General features: G+C 44.0%; 2 protein-coding genes across 2 annotated transcripts in view; both read right to left on the bottom strand.

Moving 5' to 3' along the window:
• Positions 1-1,454: 1,454 nt before the first annotated feature.
• On the bottom strand, positions 1,455-4,042 carry sst1.2 (somatostatin 1, tandem duplicate 2). Its single transcript, XM_041941299.1, has 2 exons — positions 3,866-4,042; positions 1,455-1,661 (listed from the first exon to the last, which is right to left on the bottom strand). The coding sequence occupies exons 1-2, from the start codon at positions 4,040-4,042 to the stop codon at positions 1,455-1,457; spliced, it is 384 nt and encodes a 127-aa protein (XP_041797233.1).
• A 3,923-nt stretch (positions 4,043-7,965) lies between these two features.
• Positions 7,966-19,604, bottom strand: part of col4a3 (collagen, type IV, alpha 3) — a 33,299-nt gene continuing 21,660 nt past the window's right edge. Inside the window, exons 32-53 of the mRNA XM_041940227.1 lie at positions 19,093-19,206; positions 18,706-18,873; positions 18,261-18,350; positions 18,044-18,178; positions 17,249-17,347; positions 16,923-17,012; positions 16,493-16,632; positions 15,712-15,838; positions 15,462-15,542; positions 15,194-15,295; positions 15,012-15,059; positions 14,733-14,918; positions 13,848-13,978; positions 13,581-13,653; positions 13,209-13,280; positions 12,868-12,993; positions 12,664-12,762; positions 11,859-12,071; positions 11,112-11,292; positions 10,656-10,770; positions 10,224-10,396; positions 7,966-9,753 (exon numbers count right to left, since the gene is read on the bottom strand). Coding sequence (XP_041796161.1) covers positions 9,672-9,753; positions 10,224-10,396; positions 10,656-10,770; positions 11,112-11,292; positions 11,859-12,071; positions 12,664-12,762; positions 12,868-12,993; positions 13,209-13,280; positions 13,581-13,653; positions 13,848-13,978; positions 14,733-14,918; positions 15,012-15,059; positions 15,194-15,295; positions 15,462-15,542; positions 15,712-15,838; positions 16,493-16,632; positions 16,923-17,012; positions 17,249-17,347; positions 18,044-18,178; positions 18,261-18,350; positions 18,706-18,873; positions 19,093-19,206 — 2,645 coding nt within the window. The 3' untranslated portion in view covers positions 7,966-9,671. The remainder of the gene's footprint in view (positions 9,754-10,223; positions 10,397-10,655; positions 10,771-11,111; positions 11,293-11,858; positions 12,072-12,663; positions 12,763-12,867; positions 12,994-13,208; positions 13,281-13,580; positions 13,654-13,847; positions 13,979-14,732; positions 14,919-15,011; positions 15,060-15,193; positions 15,296-15,461; positions 15,543-15,711; positions 15,839-16,492; positions 16,633-16,922; positions 17,013-17,248; positions 17,348-18,043; positions 18,179-18,260; positions 18,351-18,705; positions 18,874-19,092; positions 19,207-19,604) is intronic.

Genomic DNA, 19,604 nt, shown 5'->3' with positions numbered 1-19,604 from the left:
ATTTCAGTGTGGCTTCACGCACACACACACACACACACACACAGACATCACACACATACAAACACACACTCCCAGCAGTGTTTAATGTGTTGAGTCAATATTTGCTCTCTCTCTCTGGTCTCCATTAAGGGTTAATTAGACTCGACCGTCGCGCTCTCTGTTCAAACACTGCCGCTGTTTACACACACACACACACACACACACACACACACACACACACTGATCACCATGCTGGGGTGTGTTTTCGGTGGATGAGGGGAGGCTGTTCAGCATGTGAACTCGTGTACTCAGGACATCGCGTCCGTCCTCTGGACGTTCAGACGAGGAGGAAATCTGTTCATTTAGTCTAACCAGTAAACCTCAGTGTCACCAGCAGGTGGCGCTGCAGAGCCCACAGTCCTCAGTTTGCTTCACACTGGTGAGGAGATCATCATTCAGGCCCCGTCCCTCACAGCAGGGGGGTCGAGATGTGGTCCAGACCTTCACACATTTGCTGCTGCCCTCAGTCCCTTCGGGCCCGCCTGAGGAGGTCAGGATAAACTCCAGCATGTTACCCCTCCTGGCACAGCGGCCACAAACTATATTGCTCCTCCGTCCAGCAACACCTGTCACCTGGACGAAGGTTCCTACCTATACAGAGCGGCTCCTACAGAGATGTTTGCAGGAATCAGTTGATTTCTGCTCTAAATCCTTTAATCTGATCTCCACCCTCTGATCTCTGATCGTCACCTGGATGTTTTCTAATGTTGTGTCATTCACACTCTGGACAGACGGAGCCACAAAGTTGACTGATTTCTCTCTTTAATTGATAATTACATTAATTATTCAGGTACATTGCAGCTGGAGAGCTGCTGATTGGTCCGTCCAGTCATTCCGGTGAAGGCCAGGTAATCTGGGATTGGTCCCTTGGTCCAGTGGGGGTGTGGCCTCAACTGTAAACAAAACAACAGGAACAGGTGAAGCAGAAGTTATGTTATCTGGGTGAGGCTTAAGCAGGTAGTCAGGTATCTGGGCGGGGCTTAAATAGGTGGTCAGCTACCTGGGCGGGACTTAAACTGGTCGTCAGGTACCTGGGCGGGACTTAAACAGGTGGTCAGCTATCTGGGCAGGGCTTAAATAGGTGGTCAGGTACCTGGGCGGGGCTTAAACAGGTGGTCAGGTAGCTGGGCGGGACTTAAACAGGTGGTCAGGTACCTGGGCGGGGCTTAAACAGGTGGTCAGGTACCTGGGCGGGTCTTAAATAGGTGGTCAGGTACCTGGGCGGGGCTTAAACAGGTGGTCAGGAAGCTGGGCAGGACTTAAACAGGTGGTCAGGTAGCTGGGCGGGACTTAAACAGGTGGTCAGGTACCTGGGCGGGACTTAAACTGGTCGTCAGGTAGCTGGGCGGGACTTAAACAGGTGGTCAAGTAGCTGGGCGGGACTTAAACAGACCATTGTTTACCTGGGTGGGGCTTTAACAGGAAGTGAAGCCCTTCCAGTAGAAGTTCTTGCAGCCGGCTTTGCGTTCGCGGGGGGGCAGGTTGTTGGGAGCATCGACGGATCGCTCCAGGTTCATCCTTCCTCCTGTTTCCATGGAAACAACCTCAGCCTCCCGCTGGGCGTCGGCCTCTGGCAGAGACATCTGAGCCAGCAGGTCCTCCACTGCACGTTTACTCCACTCCTGGAACACAGCGACACGTTTGGAAATGAACTGAAATACTGCACTCTGCAGCTGTTCTGGAGCTTTCGACCGGATCACATCATCTTCCTCAGCACATGAAATTGTTGCTACATTGTTGTTACATTTTCAACTTAGCAACCCCATCTGCTGATGAAGATCCTGTGGTTCCATCAAAAGCTACATGCCCCTGTGGAGGGTCTGCTGGTCCACTGCCTGAATGTGTTTGCACCTTCACAGCCAATAAGATATGAAACTTTATGACTTGTTGCAGCTTGAAGAAGTAAAAACAGTTCAGCAGAAAGTGAACTGAGGACAGTCTGAAGAGCATCACACAGCAGCGGTGTTCGAGGAGCTGCAGCTCAGGCAGGATTAATTCTCTCATTTTACAGTAACGTGTCCCATTAAACCCTGCAGTCATGTATGTCCACACCCTGCAGCGTCTCGCACAGCAGGTGGTCCAATATGAACATTTAGCAGTCAGTGAAGCTGAAACAACAACGTACACTCTGCATCCTCACTGCTAATCTACTCCTTCATCCTCCCCAGACCCCCTCTGTGTTACCCTTTAATCCACCGAATCTAACCTACTACATTTACTCTAATACTGTACAAAGCTGAGGTACTTTTACTTCAGCCGAGTATTTCTATTTCATGCAGCTGTAGACTTCTACTGCTCAAAGAGTAATATTGTATATTTTACTTTACACAACATTTATCTGACAGCTTTACTTACATAAAACTACCCAACAGTATAAAAATAGTTGAAATTAGCGACATCATAAGAATGTTAATTACACATGAAAGCATCAGTAATATTTTTCAGCATTATGAGTACTTTTACTTTTGAGATTTGAAGTACATTTTGCAATTAATATTTATGTGTGAGTACTTCAGTAATGTTTTCAGTGGAGCCACTGGTGATTTAAATGTTGTGTGTCTCTGTCGGGGTTGTGAGCGTCCTGATTGAAAAGCTTTTGTCTGAGAAATAAAACCATCTCTGAGTGATGATCAGCGAGGCATCAACACTGATTTCATATCTGATCTGGGACTATTTGAACAAGAAGAGGAAAAATCTTCACTCCACCTGGTCAACGTTATATTTGAAGAACACGTTTGTCAGCTGCTGTAAATGAGGTGTGCAAATAAACACTATTAACTAATATTATTCAAATTATCCTCGGCTCAGTTTGGCGATGGTGTGCCTCAGGGTTCGATTCTGGGTCCTCTCAGTATCTGAAAGCTTTCCTGCAGTTTTAAGACTATTATTTTGGTAGCCGTGTTCCCGTCAGTTCAGTAGTTTTATTACAGAGACAGTTTAGCAGTTTACTGTCCAATAAGCAGGAATGTAACCAAATCCTCCACAGTGTCCGACAAGAACTGCGGTATGTATGGTGAGTCAAAATGGGGACAGGATGTAGCTCTGCTCACAGTTTGTATGAACAATTTGTTGTTTTTGGTTTTCTTTTCCATTAAAGTATGTTTCGTCCATCAGGTGTGGGAATTAACCAGAAATTCATCTTCCGAAACCAACCAGTTAGTCTTCATCATCACTGAAGTCTTCTGTCTTGTAGAACATACTGTCTGAGAACACTCCTCATAAACAATTCATTCTTCTACAGTGTGTACGCTGTAGTCCGCTCACTACTGCCCCCAGAGGCCGGCCAGAAGAAAACACCCAGTGTAGCTTTTGTTGGTGAGCGCTAGATAGCTGCAGTCATTGTGGGTGTTTTTTCCTCACACAACACAAGTGGTTCAGAAATGACAGCTTTTCTGCTTTTTCTGAAGTATTTTCAACCAGAATATTTCAGTTTTACAAACAAAAAACTTCTGTTCAAAACTGAAAAGATGGGAAAGAAACTATATTAAATATTTCTGTGTAACTGATATTGTCAAGTCAGTCAGTACAGTCAGTACTACAGGTATTTTATTTTACTTGTGCTCCTGTTCTAGCTTTTAGCATTAACCTGCAACTGTCTCATGTAATCAACAAGTCTTCTATTCAGCAGAAGTTGGAGTCTTATTTCCAAAAAACGCTGTACTTGTATTTACACTTGAATTAAAGGACCTTGAAATCAATAAAGACACTTCAGGTCAGAACTGTTCACAGCTGAATTTCCAAACATCGACAGTAAACTGGGAGCAGTCGGTTATAATGTTTTTTTCAGCACAAATGGAGCGTTCTGATTGGTTGTCGGCTCTCTCACCTGTGACAGGAGTCCGGCGCTGCGAGCTCTTTGCAGCAACCTGTGGTGACGCAGCTCCAGGTCCAGGTCCTGGTTCTGGTTCTGCTCCTGGTCTCTGTCGAGCTGAGAGGAAACACCTGGACTGCACAGAACCAACGCCATGAGAGCCAAGACGGTAGGACAACGAACACACTGCATACCTGTCGAAATATCAGGAGAAGAAGAAATTATACAGTGAGGAACCTGAGGAGGGAAAATCTGAAACATCGGGAACGAAGCAGAAAAGAAAGAAACGCAGAACATAAGAAGAAAGGAAAGTTCCTACTGTCTGCTGGTCTGGTATCTTCTGCTGGTCCTGGACCTTGTTCTGGTTCTGGGCTTGTCTCTGGTCCTGGTCCTCGGAGTGCTGCTCTTTTGAAGCCTGCTGCTCCTCCTCCTGCAGGTCACATGACGCGGTGTGTTTGATTGACAGCTGCGAGGCGATGAAGGAACGCTGACGTTCAAGTTAAACAAACGTCCATTAGTCCTTATTGACTTTAAATGGAGTCTGAACAATAAAACAATAAAACTATCAGCGGCAGCAGCGTCGTGCAGCCGCCGGCGCTCATCTACAACAAATACAACGGCAGAATGTCCGGCTGGAGAGGAGAGGAATTAACGGAGCGTTCAGAGGATTAGCAGACTTCATTAGCACTCGCTGATATCTCCATTAAACAAAGAGGCAGCCGCAGCAGAGAGTCGCCCACTCAACATTTAGTGAGAACAAACACGACTGCTGCTTCACTTTAATAATGCAGAAAAACACTTTATATTAGTTGAAAATGTTCTGCTGAGGAGAGACAGAGTGGATCTGACATCAGGGGATCCCAACGCATGTAGAAACGCCGCAGAGCTGGAAGACTTCAAAGTCAAATCACTCATCTGTCAAAGCGATGTGAAGCTACAAGTGATCTTCAGTAAAAGTCCTTTTCCACAAACTCAACTTGTTTGGGATCATCGGTCATGTCAGCTGATGTTGGTCATACTGCGCTGCTGTGGAGAAATTAGCTAATTTATATAAAAAGATGTAACTGTGTTCTTTCCACAATCCTGTTGTGATCAATTTGATAGCTTCATTTTGCATAAAACAAACGAGAAGACAGAAAAAAGAACTTCTCCAGAAAAGCCGTGAAGGGGGACCAGGTCTTCCTAAAGCCATCCAGTTGTCCTTCAAGGCAAACCTTATTCTTTCAGAGAAATCCTGAACCCAGTGTCGCACTGAGGGGGTTTCAGGTGTTCAGCATGCACGTACATAATGGAGACCATCATCCCAGATGTGTCCACATGTCTCCTCTGTTTGACGGTGTCTTCAGGCTCTGCAGTCTGTCGAAAGCTGTCACCTTTTCAGTTTATCAGCTCTGACCTGAAGTCGGCCTCTTGTTGCTAATGCTATGTACTGTTATTAAAACTGGCTCAATAAAACAAGCCCCCAGCCCCAATATAGCTAGTTAGCGGGCTAGGTAGGTAGCATTAGCAGCCTGAAAAGCTGAAGAGGTTTGGTCACTGTGTGGTTAATTCAGAATAACTTTGATGTTTGTTGTCTAACTGATTAATTTGTTGGTAGCAGATGTTTAGCTTGCTAGCTTTAGAAGGAAGTCTAGCAGAAACGTGATGGCGATGACGTCACTACTGTCAGTGACAGGAAATGAAAGTGTAATTGGGAAAAAAGCAGAAAAATTCCTTTGAAGTAAAAATTAAGTTCAATTAAACAACAAATTTGTTGAATTTTAACAATTTCTTAAATAATTTCACAAATTATTTCATCTTTCTATTTGTATAATTTATTCATATCACTGCTTAATAATCAATAATAATATTGATCACACTGGCACATGATGGACGCTCAGTTTCCAGTTCATTAGTAAATGTAATAGTTCAATGATCCTGCTCACAAACGCCTTTATGCAAATCTTCATCTTCATCATCAGATGCTAATAAAGAACACATTAGCGGTGACTGGTTGCCGTGGTGACACATTAACACTGTGCAGCTGTTGCTAGGGAGCCTCTGCCATGAACACACAGACACGGGGGCATGATGGGAAAGTGGTGACGTCACACTTCCTCCTCGTGATGCGTGAAGTTGTTTCCACACTGACTCACTGAGCGAAGTCACCACCAGGAACACTTAATTGATCTGTTTCTGGAAACAGTAATCAACCAAATGGAAAGATGTGAAACTTTAAAGAGTTTATTTATTCATTCATTGATTTTTAATATCACAAAATATTAAAACTTCCAAACTGATTTAAAGAGTTTCAGTAATCTGACGCCATGCTCTGCCGGTTAGACAGACGTCTTCACTGCAGGAGGTGAAACAACATCAAAGACAACGAATATTTTAATCACTGCAGCTCTGTAAATGATCAATTATGGAAGACGTATTGATTGTAATACACATAATGACATAAAGACAAGAATCATGCAGTTACCAATAACGTGGAATGTGCAGGTCAGTTCATCACCAGGACAGACGAGGTTGCTAATTATTTACATTTTAATTTCTTTCTTATAATAATAATAATAATATAAATAAATAGTAAATATAATAATAAAAATATATAATATATAATAATAATAAATCTTCAGTAAGGTGGACAGTTTCAGCTTTTGCAGCTGGATGATGTCAACTTAACTTAGCAGCTACAACAGGCTAATGCTAACAGGCTAATGAGTGATCTTACTTTGATGAGATTGTTTATGGCTCTCTCTCGATGAAACCTCTCCTGGTATTGATGACGATGGATTTATTTCTTTTAATTGCCACGCGGCTGCTTTCTAAACCGAGATGTCACATTTCTGACAGATGTTGACTCAGTGGAACCTTCCTGGAGCTCTGGACAGAGTCAAAAGATGGAAAATCAGGTCTCACTGGATCCACCTGTAGACCTGCTGAGGAGATCATCGTCAATCAAATGCTAAATGATTTGAGTACAAATGGACTACTAACAGGGAGTTCAGCTCTGAGGTGCTGGCTGTTAAACCAGGTCTCCTTCAGTCCTGAACCAGGGCTTCACAGTCCTGCCTGAGGATCTGAGGCTGTGCCTCATAACGGAGCAGCAGCTCAGACTCGGGAGCTGAAGGTAACCAGTGAAGAGTCTGGAACTGGACTGATCTGATCTGGTCTTCTGTTTGTTAAAGCTGATCAGCTGTTTTGGACCGGGTAAAGGTCTGAGATCATTTTTTAGCTTTAGACCCTGAAAACAAGCAGTTGCAATAATCTGAGATGAAATGAGAGCATGAACAACAAACAAGAAGCTCCTCAGTTGATAAAAACACGAACCAGCTTGTCATCAGATGAAACGTCACTGTGGAATATTACACCCTGGTTTCTGGCTGCAGGTGCAAGCAGCCAAGACATTTTTGTAAAGCTTGGACTTGATTTCAGACTTGTGTCATTTAGTTGGAGAAAGTTCCTTCTGGGCTCAATAACTCCAACATCCTGCTTCATCTGCTCATGTCGTCCAGGTCATACATACATTAACAGAACATTTATTTCTTTTTGTTTTTGGTTCATGCTCTGTGTGCAGTAGACGCACTGCAGGAACAAACATAAGCAGAGAAACATAATCGACACCGTGGGACCAGGAGGTGTGAGGAGAAAATTAGCTCTGCAGCCAGAAACACATGAGGTTCACCTCACAGAGACCAAAACTACAGAGAGGAAAACCAGAGGGGAGAACAACGTCAGGGTTCCACAGAGGAACCAGAGCACACATGATAAAATCTCCTACAACCAAACAATAAGTAAAGCTAAGGAGTTGGGTTTTGGGGGTCTGGAGTTAAAAACACAAAGTAAATCAAGTGGTTCAAATGAGGGACAGTTTCCAGGTGGGGTAGAGGAACATTTAAAAGCCTCAAACAGGAAGGACACACTTCACTTAAACATGGAAAATAAATCCTTCTATTCATCTTATCATCTTCTTCTGTTCTTTAATGTTTGCAACGTTCAGAGGAGACCAGAGGACGACTTCCCTGGGGAGGGAAAGCTGTTCTTCACTGTGTGTAATGAACACTGTCAGCCTGTGTGTCCTGCACTGACATGTCTTTAAACCTTTTTAACAAACCACAGGAACTGCTTTCTGTAAAACAACATGTTTTATTAAATTCAACAAGAATCATATTCACAAAAAAATAATGTTATCCCAATGAATCAGAATATATCAGTGGATTTAACAGTGACAGGAGAGGAGTATGTACAAGTGAGAACAAGAGCTTTGAGATGATTGGAGGATAACGTGGGCAGACTGTAAACTCTTATTTATTGGTGTGTATTTGTGCATCTGTTCTTTATCATTGTTTGATAAAAATAGAAAGAAAACGTTCAGTGCTCCTGCAGAACTTTATGACAGAGGACAACTACAAGCCCCAGAGTGCACTGCAGAGAGCATCATCCAATCAGAGAGCGCCAAACTCTGTTGCCGTGCGGAAAATAAAATCGCGTTAATCTGCTCGGTTTTTCTCATTCACTTCAAGTTTTGTTGGAGCTCCATCTGATGGCAGACAGCAGTACTGCAGCTCCAGTCACAGTAGTAGTATTAGTCCTGTTAGTATTTGTGGCAGCAGTGGGAGTAGTTGTACTACGAGTTAGATTTGCAGATAATGGCAGCAGTAGTTGTAGCACTTAGTAGTACCAGCAGTCGCAGCACTGCTTACAGTAGTAGAAGTAGCAGTAGTACTAAGAGGTTGTAACTTTTAGTAGATAATGGTGGCAGAGGGCGTACAGCGTAGCTTCTAGTTGTAGGTGTAGCAGTAGTTGTAACTGAATACACTCACAACTACACTGAATATCAAAATGTTATTGTTAAAAAACGACCTGCATGCAAGTACCACAGTACTGTAGTAGCAGTAGTGGTGATAGCAATGGTGGTAGTGCACATAGTACTACAATTACTTTCTGTTAATAGTCAGATTGATACTTGTCTTATTACTCTTAAAAAGATATAATACAAGAAGCAGGATTACTACTAGTACTACTACTATAATGGTACTCATATTAGCCGTTGTAGTAAGTATGTGTTATATGGGAGTATAGTTTTTCTTTTGAGTACTTCCAGATTTCCTGCACTACATCTTAGAGGGAAAAACTTTAATTTTTACTGCAGTACTTTTTTCTGTTAGCAGATACTTTGAAATGTGTACTTTTACATTCACTACTGGATGTACTCCAGAACAAATCCTCAGAATGTATACTTCTACTTTGTATACTCATGTACATTTTACTGCTGGTACTTCTGTAAATGCTGTCAGTGCAGGAATGTTAATGTCGCAGTAAAAGTATTTTTGACTCTGAGGCATTGCTAGTTTTATTTAAAGGACGTGGTAATATCAGTAACAGTAGCAGTAACAGGAGAAGTACTACTTGCAGTAGTCGTAGTAGTAATGACAGGGTGCTCATACCAGCAGAAACACTCTGAGGTGTCCTGATGAATGCTGGTGAAGAGTAAAAGGTTACAGACTAATCTTATTGATTAGTGATTAAACTATTGATCAGATCTTTGAGGTTTCTGTCAATCAGAAATGATTCATTAACATATTATTGATACATTTGAAACAGGTCATTAATTATTAAGAATTCAACAAGCTCCAACATTGTTTGAATTTTCACTGAAGTTCCTGTTAAAGGAACTGAGGTCAGACGGTGAACATATCTGCCCTCTCATTGGTCAATACTGCGACACATCACGGCTCATTAGCATAACGTCGTCCTCTAAACCTTCTGCTGCCGACACACCTGCAGGGCAGGTGTGAGTGCGCAGCAGAAGCAGCACCATCATCAGTAGCAGGTATTACAGCTGCTTCATGCAGACTCGACAGCGGCTGATCAGGTTTCCCGGAAACGCTCCCGTGTTGGTCTGAGGCTTCGGTTTACTGCAGGACGAGAGACACACGCAGACATGTTAGTACGGGACAGAGAGAGAGTCTCATTTCGAAAACGCCTCTTTAATTTTAATGCTGCTCTCGTTCTCGTTACCTGAAACACACAGAACGTATCAGCTAATTCCCTCTGTAGCTGAACAGGGGACCCTGCCCCCTGCTGGCGCCGCACAGGACTGCAGTCTTTTCTTAAAAATTTTGTTGAAATTTAATGTTTTGCGTGTTGTCTTTGATCAGTTTACAGAAATCAGCTCTATTTCTCACTGTTTGAGAATTAAGCCTGACTTAAGGCTGAATACTGATGATACCAAATGTTCTGATGCTGTATAATATTGATATAATGTGATTGTGTGTTAACAGATGGTGAAACACTGTGGAGTTCATTTGTCTACAACCTGAAAACTGATTGTTACAATATCAACATTCAAATGTGTCGTGTATTTGAACACACAGGTGTGTCGCACCTGAACATGTCGCTGGGGTTGAGAGCAGCCAGCCAGTAGCTGTAGGAGTCGGTGTAGTAGTTGCAGGTTCCTCTGCCGTGACACTCGATGAAGGGAATCTTCCTGAAATTTTCCAGGCAGGATCCAGGAGAGGCCAGAGGCTGACCTGAGCCCTCCGCCCCCACTCCTGTTTCCTGCAGATCCACAGCATCAACAGCAGGGGTCAGAGGTCAAAGCAGCAAGTCACGCACCTCAACCAGGTTCCCATATCTGAGCTCCAACAGTTTTAGACCAGAACACAAATCACAGACCATCTGAACCACTCTGATCCACATCCTGAACTGCTTATTTTTGTTCAAATGCACCGCAGGAAGAAAGACTTTCACTCTTAACATATGAACACCTCTGAGGGTGAACAGCCCGACTCAATCCGACCCAACAGTGTTAGCTCACCATCACGAAGGAGTATCCGAACCAGAGAGGCTCCCAGCCTGAAGGACACTGCGGAATCAAACTGGTCTGGCTGTGGACGGCGATCACGTTGGCTTTGGCCTCACATACAGTACACCTTAAATCATGAGAGACACACATGCAGTCCACCTTAAATCATGAGAGACACACATGCAGTCCACCTTAAATCACGAGATACACACTTACAGTCCACCTTAAATCATGAGAGACACACTTACAGTCCACCTTAAATCATGAGAGACAGGGTTAGTTCTAGGTTAAGGGACAGGTAAAATAAGGTAAGCTTTGAGTTAAACAAGTAGTGGTTATGGTTTGGGTAAGTCTCCAGGAAATGAATGTAAGTAAATGTAATGTGTGTGTGTGTGTGCGTGTGTGTGTGTGTGTGCGTGTGTGTGTGTGTGTGCGCGCGCGCGTGCGTGTGTGTGTGTGTGCAGCTACCGGCTGATGTAATTCCTCAGTGATTCCCCGGAGATGAACGGCATGCTGCTCGGCAGCAGCTCATCATCGGTGGACAGCCAATAGGAGTAGTCGTTGCGTGAGGCGTAGCGACAGGTGCTGTCAGTGCTGCAGAACAGGAAGGGCATGGTGGTAAAACGAGGTAAGCAGCTACCTAACGTACCTGGAGAGAGAGAGAGAGAGAGAGACAGAGAGAGAGAGAGAGAGAGAGATGAATGCTTTTGGTTTTATTTTAATGACAGAGGGAACAGTGAGTTTCTGTTAATCATGTTCTCATTACGCAGACCGGCCCCGTCAAACACCAACATACAGTAAACTGAACTGTTATTCACACAACCAGGAGGCAGCAGGAGGTTTTTAAAGGTGTGTTTGGTTCAGATGAATCCATGTTGAACTACTTTATGAGCACTTTAATCTAAAACAATGTTTTTTTTGTTTCACTATGATTTATGTGTTGGACTGTTTTTATCTTGTTGGGTTAGGGTTAGGTTAGGGGGTTAGGCTAACCCTAACCCTGTTCTATGTTGTTTTCTATTTCATTCTCTGTCCTGTTCAAAGTTTTTTCCATGTAAAGTTCTTTTTAACACTATTAATTATTTTCACTACATTTTTAAGAATCATTTTATTGAGAAAAGGATAAAACATACAGTCCAAGTGCAGGTACCTAAAAGCTGTACATAAGTACAGTACTTGAGTGAATGCACTGAGTTTCCACTGGTCTCATGTTACCCAGGTCTTGTCCGTGAGCTCGGTTGTTTCCGTTGACGAACAGCAGTGAGTACCCGCTGTATATCTCAGTGGTCCCTGAAGGGCATTCTGGGATACGGAGTTTCTGGCTGTGTCTGGTGAACAGGAAGCCGTCCATCTCTGGTGCGTCCGTGCAGGGACCCGGTAGACCCGCAACACCTTTAGCGCCGGGCGGACCTCGTATGCCAGCGAGACCTGTCAACACACGTAAAAGAGTAATTTCTGAATGAGAACACTTCGCTGCTTTGAGTCCAGCAGTTTGCAGCTCAGTCAGGTGCTTTTCAGGTGAACTACACCGAACTTCTCACAGTGACTAATCTGCAGCCTTTAGCAGCACTGACAGTGTCTCCGTCAGTTTGACTCAACAAATCAATAAAGAAGAACCTTTTAAGAATTAAACAACTAAAACCTAATCAAGCTCTTTGAAAAGGGTTAGGGCTGATAATAATCAATAAACTTATACATCAAACATTAAGAAAAACAGATGACCCTCAAGACCTGCAGACCTCTTAGGACCACAGCCGTTTCGTCAGGGAGGCTGCAGGTGAGGCAAAATCAAGGTGTTTGGATTCAGCTGAACCGAAGAGAAGAGATCCAGAGAAGACTGGAGCCATCAGAGAACCAATGACCAAAACAGTAGGTGTTTAAAACCATTTATAAAACTCTGATAAAGAGCTAATCAACAATATAAAACTGCCTGCACAGCCCTCAGATCACACAGTCTATAATATTTCCACGGTTATTTGTGTGTTTCTGTTTAAAAGCTAGCAGAAATCGGATGTCTGACCTTTTGATCCTTGGCATCCTGGATCTCCCCGATCCCCTTTCAATCCACAACGACCACCTTGTCCACTTTTGCCAGCGTTCCCTCTGCTGCCCTTCGAACCTGCAGCCACAAAACACAGGACGTATCCTAAGACTGTGTTCATGCTGCTCATGACGAAAGTGTGATGAACGGATGATTGAAACTGAAATATTATTCTAGGCTCACCTGGACTTCCAGGTGTCCCTCGGGCCCCTGGGGGTCCCACTTGTCCTGGGGGCCCCTGCTCTCCAGTTAAGCCTTTGTCCCCTGGCAACAGCACCACCTCTCTGGATACATCCTTCCCTCTCTGGCCTGCAGGAAGCAATATTCAGTACTGCATTCAGTACTTCTACTAGCATACAGTATTCAGTACAGGACAATACTATCTTAGAGACAGCACTCTGTAGTATTAGTAACCAGCAGACAGCAGTATTGGTACTCAGTAGTACATCATCACAGCAGTACTCATGTGTGACTCTGCTGTGATTGGACAGCTTCCTGTCCACTGTATGATGTCACTGTGGTACCTCTCCTCCCTGGTGGTCCTGGAGGTCCTTGTTGGCCTTGGCAACCTGGAGGTCCTTCCTCCCCTTTCATACCTAAAACACACACAAGAAGCCCGAAGTCCACAGAGGCTCTCTGTAAAACGTTAAGTGTCCAAAACATGACGATTATATTTTACCTTCAGACAAACTCATGTGGACGCAACAAAAATGAGATTTAGGTTCATACCAACAATTATCTTCCCAAAGTTATTCTTTCAGACTCATCAGAGACGTCAGAGCCCGGTGTGAAGTCACTGAAATAAGCCTGTTCACCCCAGGATGACGACCACGGAGAGTATTCTGTGTTTGTAGTTGTACTGTTCAATAGACTGGTTATCTGACTGGACATCTTACCAGCAGGTCCTGTGACACCAGTTTCTCCCATTAAGCCTTTGGGTCCGAATGGGCCCGGTGGTCTGTCTGCACCCTGTCAACATCAGCTGTATTAGATGATTTAATCCAACACGTTCAGCACTTAATCTTTTTTCTGCTCAAAACTTTCCTACTTCAGTCAGTACTTGCAGTCTAAGATCGAAGGTCTAAGATAAACTGGATACTGAGACTTTATACATGGATTCAGTTAAATTTCTGCAGTACATTATAACTATGGAATGTACGGACCGGCCTGCCTCGTGAGCCAGGGTCACCAGGGGAACCAGGTGGTCCTGGGTCACCTGTTGCTCCTTTACATCCTTTCTCTCCTTTAAAACCAGAACCTGGAGGACCAGGAGGACCCCGAGTGCCTGGTGGACCTACAGGGAAAGAGAGACTTTATTATTTTCTCATCTTGGCTCCCTCGCCACAGATACACCTTACGAAAGTTCAGCAGCTCTGTTCTTTTGACCTTCAGTTAGAGCTACGTACTGTTTGTTGAGAAGTCGAGTTTGTCTGTTTTTGTATGTAGATGATACTGATCTATGATTCTCTGATTAATGTCGGCTTGGCACAAGCCCGAACTAAAAGGCAATAATGAAAGATTTTTCCTTTGGTCCAGACCAACTGAACTAAACTGCAGGTGTGGAAGAGACCTCAGATTCTACAGGCATGTTGGTGTCAAGTCAGTCCACACAGCTGCCAGTCACTTGCTGTGGCTGTCGTGAAGCAATATGCTTCCTGTTTGGGTGGACCTGCGGTACTTCCAATAGTCAACCAAAGTATTGGACAAATTAATATTCTGATCTGCTGATGGTGCTGGATGAAAAGTCAGAGGATCATCAGAGTTATTACAGTTTATCCTGGGGAACGTAAATGTCTTTCAGGACAATCCATTCAGTAGTTGTTGTTGAACCAAGAGCCCCCCCGCCCCCCCGAACCACACAACTAGAAAAAAGTGACAAATCCCCTTATTGTTGTAGCAGACATGACATTAACAATATATAACTCATCATCTTGATTACTTACTAATCCTTTACTCTAGTAACTAACTTTTACCACAGCTACTAAATGGACTTGTGGTGAGATCAATCAACTCCTCGTCTCATCTGTAAGCTCCAGGTCTCTCATCACCTTTGGGTCCTTGTGCTCCCGGAAGTCCGTTTTCTCCTTTTCCTCCTCCAGTGCAGACTCCCTCCTTGCCTGGACAACCAGGAGGACCTGGCGGTCCAGGAGGACCAGGACAACCTGGATGTCCTCCAGCACCACAGGGACCAGGTGGACCACAAGGACCAGGAGGACCCTTCTCCCCAGCACAGCCTGAGGAGATGAAAGGAGGTGGAGAGTGGGTGTATTATTTCATCTTTTTTTTCTGACTGAAAACTAAACTCATACTCACACCTGGGGACTCACCAGGTGTACCTTTCTTCCCCTCTGGGCCCCGTGGTCCGGATCCAGTGGCTGGGGAAAGAAAACTAACCAATCAGAAGAGCTACCACCACCACCACCACCAGGGGTTGTGAGCTTGATCTGAAACCAAAGCTGTTTACATCTTTATCTAATCAGAATAACTTTAATCTAGTCCAGTCTCCTACCTCCCATTGCTCCTTTCTCTCCAGGAGGCCCAGGTATTCCATCCTGTCCCTGGTTTCCTCTTGGACCAGCTGGACCGGGATCTCCAGGAGGCCCCTTGTTACCTGAAAATGAAAATATATTCCACCCACTGAGAGAACCACTGTCAGCCTGTTTTTATAACAGATAGACAATAGAGCTGTCGCTGGATACCACATTAATGCCCTAGATCAGTAGCAGTGGGTCTGCTACCTGATGACAACAATAATACTGTTACACTGTTTTATGTACCTGTGAGGCCAGTGGGTCCTGGAGGGCCATTTTTTCCTGGAGGACCATCACAACCCTTTTCCCCAGGAGAACCAGGAGGACCTGAGACAGACAGGTAACGGAGGCTTTCATTTAGCCAGTGGAGGGTGTGGTAATCTATGATGACCCTGCACCCTGCTATCCAGTCTCATTGAGGCTGGTTGTACAAACTACAGATAAATTATGTATGAACTGGAGATATGTGATATATATAAAATCTAAAGAATCAGACCTCTGCATCCTGGGGTTCCAGAAGGTCCTTTGGGGCCACAGGGGCCACAGGCTCCTGGAGGGCCAAAGTTTCCAACATTGCCTGGTTTCCCCTTTGGACCCGGAGGTCCAGGACATCCTGGATTCCCCTGAAAGGAGGATAGAGGAAAAGAAGACACTTCAATGTTGTTTCAAATGAAACTTGTCTTTAAGGAGCTTTTAAATCTGATATCAAGATCACAAAAACATAAATAGAGAGGAAGAGAGAGGGAGGGAGAGGGAGCGAGGAAGAGGGAGAAACAGACAGAGAGAAAGAAAAAACAATGTAAGGCAAATTATTAAAGTGAACCACGGCTGTATAGAATAGTTAATGGATGTAAAACCAATTTAATAGATAAATTCTGTAGAAAAAAATGGTAATGGAAAATGACAACATAAAGCAGAACATCATCTGTATAGAACGATAACAGGTTAGGGTAAAGAACCTTATTTGTTATAGTACATCCCATAAATATGGAGACTCCACCAATCATATGCCTTTTCTATAGCAACTGGACCTCTACTGTGACAACTAGACCACCAGCACAAATTTAAACTGATGAACGTGACAGAATTCAGAACCATGTACATTTTATGGAATGCTTTAAATCTGTTACGTGTTGTTTTATTGACGAGTTTCCAGTCTCTGTGGGATTTACCTGATTTAAAAATGTCGATAGTGACGCTATTTGTTAAGCTGGTACAGATGAGAAATAAATGAAAATGGTGTTAGTCATGATTGTGTTTCTCTGTATGCGTGATACCTTCTCTCCTGGAAATCCTTTGGATCCTGGTCCAGGTGGGCTTGGTTCTCCTTTAGGACCTTTAGGTCCATCTGGTCCTGGCTTCCCATCTGATCCAGCTGGCCCACAAGGCCCCGTCAAACCTTTCTCACCTTTACAACCTGGAAGAAAAACACAGTACAAAACAATAGAAAAGAGTCAGTTTGTCTACGTACTGTTCCAGATGTTGGTGTTTCAGAATCATACAGTCTGATTCAGCCTAAAGTTGTTCTTTTTCAAGCTTCAGTGGTGCAGTAGAGCTAAATATGACTTCCTTAAAGCCTCTGTATTGTTTTAGACATTTCAATTTGGTGTCTTAATACTATTACATTTATTTAATCAATGGCTTTTGAAAGGTAAGACTCTCAATAAACGTTCGAAGTGACACAGGTTGTGTTGTGGGAAACATTACCTGGCTTCCCCATCTCTCCTGGATCACCGTTAACTCCACAGGCACCAGGAGGACCTTTCTCTCCATCTCTACCAGGGTCTCCAGGAAGCCCTGGAAGACACACATGTTCATCAGGGGTCAAATTACAATTTTATTGTCATGGGAATTCATGAAAACATGATGCAAATAAGAACCCAGTATTCTGATGGAAGCATTGCTTGACTTTGTCATGTATCGTGCTGCTTTAGGTTTTCAGTGGATGTCAGAAAGAGTCGATACTACAGTCCTGGTAGCTAATCAGAATCCTAACAAGCAAACAAGCAGTACTTTCACTTAGTTGTGTTCACCTCGTGGCCCGGAATTTCCAGGTCTACCATTGCTGCCGTCCAGGCCCCTTGGCCCCGGGGGTCCCCTCTCACCTTTAGCACCAGTAAGACCTGCGGGCCCTGGAGGTGTGACAGGAAGCAGATCGATAGGTCACAGACAGGTACGACGACACACCTGGATAATATTTATTAGAAGGTGGAGCTCAAATAACTTATAGCAGACTTACTGTCTGCACTACAACTCTCTCTGAGGAGTTCAAGCATCATGTGTCGTTTGTTTGACCATGAATTTAATGAAAGGGGAAATTGTGACAATATTCCAGACTTGGTCTTGTTTTTTTTTTTTTGAGTGAGTTCAGTTTTGCCATTTTATAGTTATGCCTTGGACTATTTCTTGGCTCTGAGCAGTTGCCAGGCAACCAGCGGAGACTCCAAGAATTTAGGAAACAATCAATACATAACCCTCTGTAAAACCACAACATGTGGTTTATATGCAAATGAAACAAATGACATATAACATGTTAAATCAGTGAGCTTTAGAGATGCTGGTAGGTATATTTTCTTACCTTTGGACAGAGACAGGCTAGTTATTTTCAACCTTATGCTAATCTCGCTGTAGCTTTATATATAACAGACAGAGTCAAACTAAAGAGATGTAAATTGACAATAAACTAGGACCTAGAACAGAAACCTGAGGAACACAGAGGACAGAATCTGTTGATAACTAAAGGCTCCCACCCATTAATCCATGATACCCAACGCATCTTCCTACTACTCTACTACTGCATTCATATAGAACAGAACAGAATAGAGTACCAGCAGATCCAGAGTCTCCTGGATCACCATATATATGCACAGCTCTCTGGATTCCTTTAGATCCAGTTTCTCCTCTGTCCCCCTGTGGCCCCAGAAGCCCCTGAGGACCCCTGACTCCATCGATACCGGTCTGACCTGAAATAAGAGACAGACAGAGTCAGACAAACCTGTCTGAATGTTTGACGGAGAGACAGAATGATTCATTGACAGATGAAACCTGTCGGTCCTGGTTGTCCAGTCTCTCCTGGTTGACCATCTTCCCCCGGACTCCCAAAGGCTCCTGGAACGCCCTCGTCCCCTCTGATGCCTAAAACATAAATATATGTGGATGTTGCTACAGTATTTTTGAGAGGACACTGCAACTTTAATTCACAAGTTGGTTTGATTTTTAAGTCTAACAAGTCTAACAAGTCTACAGCCCCGATGACACTGTGAGGTAAAAGTTTGACTGGATGATGGTGCTAGATGAAAAGTCAGAGGATCACCAGAGTTATGACAGTTTATCCTGTGGGGAACATGAATGTATGAACCACATGTCATCACAATCCATCCAACAGTTGCTGAGATATTTCAGTATCGACAAAATTGGCTCAGAAGGTTTGCATCTAAACATAAACATTAACGTTAGAAATATGTAAGCAGGTGAGACCACACCTCCTTACCTGGGCTTCCTGGCTCCCCATTGGTCCCTCTCAGGCCTTTCAGTCCAACTTCTCCTACTGGCCCTGGAGGTCCATCAAACCCCGGGGTCCCATATAGACCCTGAGTCCCCATGGCTCCCACGCCCGGCAGCCCAAGGTCACCCTGCACACCCTTTGGGCCCCGGGCCCCTGCAAGACAATATACCTGTTAAACTGAGAGACAAGTGAGTTTCACTGTGGTTTTAGATCATTTTACCAAATCAAAAACTCTCTGCTCAGGAAGTGAGGGGACTGATTCATCGCTTTAAAGGAAAGCTCCAGTTTTTTGGCCAGTGTCAGATGAGAGTGGCTATAAGATTCTGTTACAGGGACAAAAACTCTACAGTCACCAGCTTGTAGAGACATTACCTGTGAATCCAATGACACCCATCTGTCCCTGCTCTCCTTCAGGCCCAGGAGGTCCAGGTAAACACAGTCCAACAAAACCAACAGGACCGGGTATACCATCCAGACCACTACGACCTGCAAGACACTTCAGTTCACTGGGCAGATCTGAACAAAGTGATCATAGTCAGATGAAACAACCTCACTAAGACCCTTCAGGACCTTTTCCTCTATAGGAAGTGGTCTGAGTTCAGTCACAAACAAATTCTGGAGTGGTTCTTTTGTGGTGGGAATGTCATCTGAACCAACTACAAGCCTTACTCTGCAGGTTTGAGCTAAACATTCTCCTTTAGCCAGGTGAACTTTGCATGCTGGGATGTGGAAGAGTTGCTAGCAGCTAGCCAGAGAATAAATTAAGGTCTGACGTGGACTAGCTTGAAATTTTGGTAAATAGGAGCTTTAGGACCTCCTTTCTGTGTTTACATTCTTGCTCCTACTCCAGACAGGACTCTCGGCTTGCTTTTCTTTGTTGGAAA

The sequence above is a fragment of the Chelmon rostratus genome, chromosome 7, assembly GCF_017976325.1.
Source record: "Chelmon rostratus isolate fCheRos1 chromosome 7, fCheRos1.pri, whole genome shotgun sequence".
NCBI lineage: Eukaryota > Metazoa > Chordata > Actinopteri > Chaetodontiformes > Chaetodontidae > Chelmon > Chelmon rostratus.
Note: the sequence above shows the minus strand (reverse complement) of the source record. Positions and strands in the feature narration are given on the sequence as shown.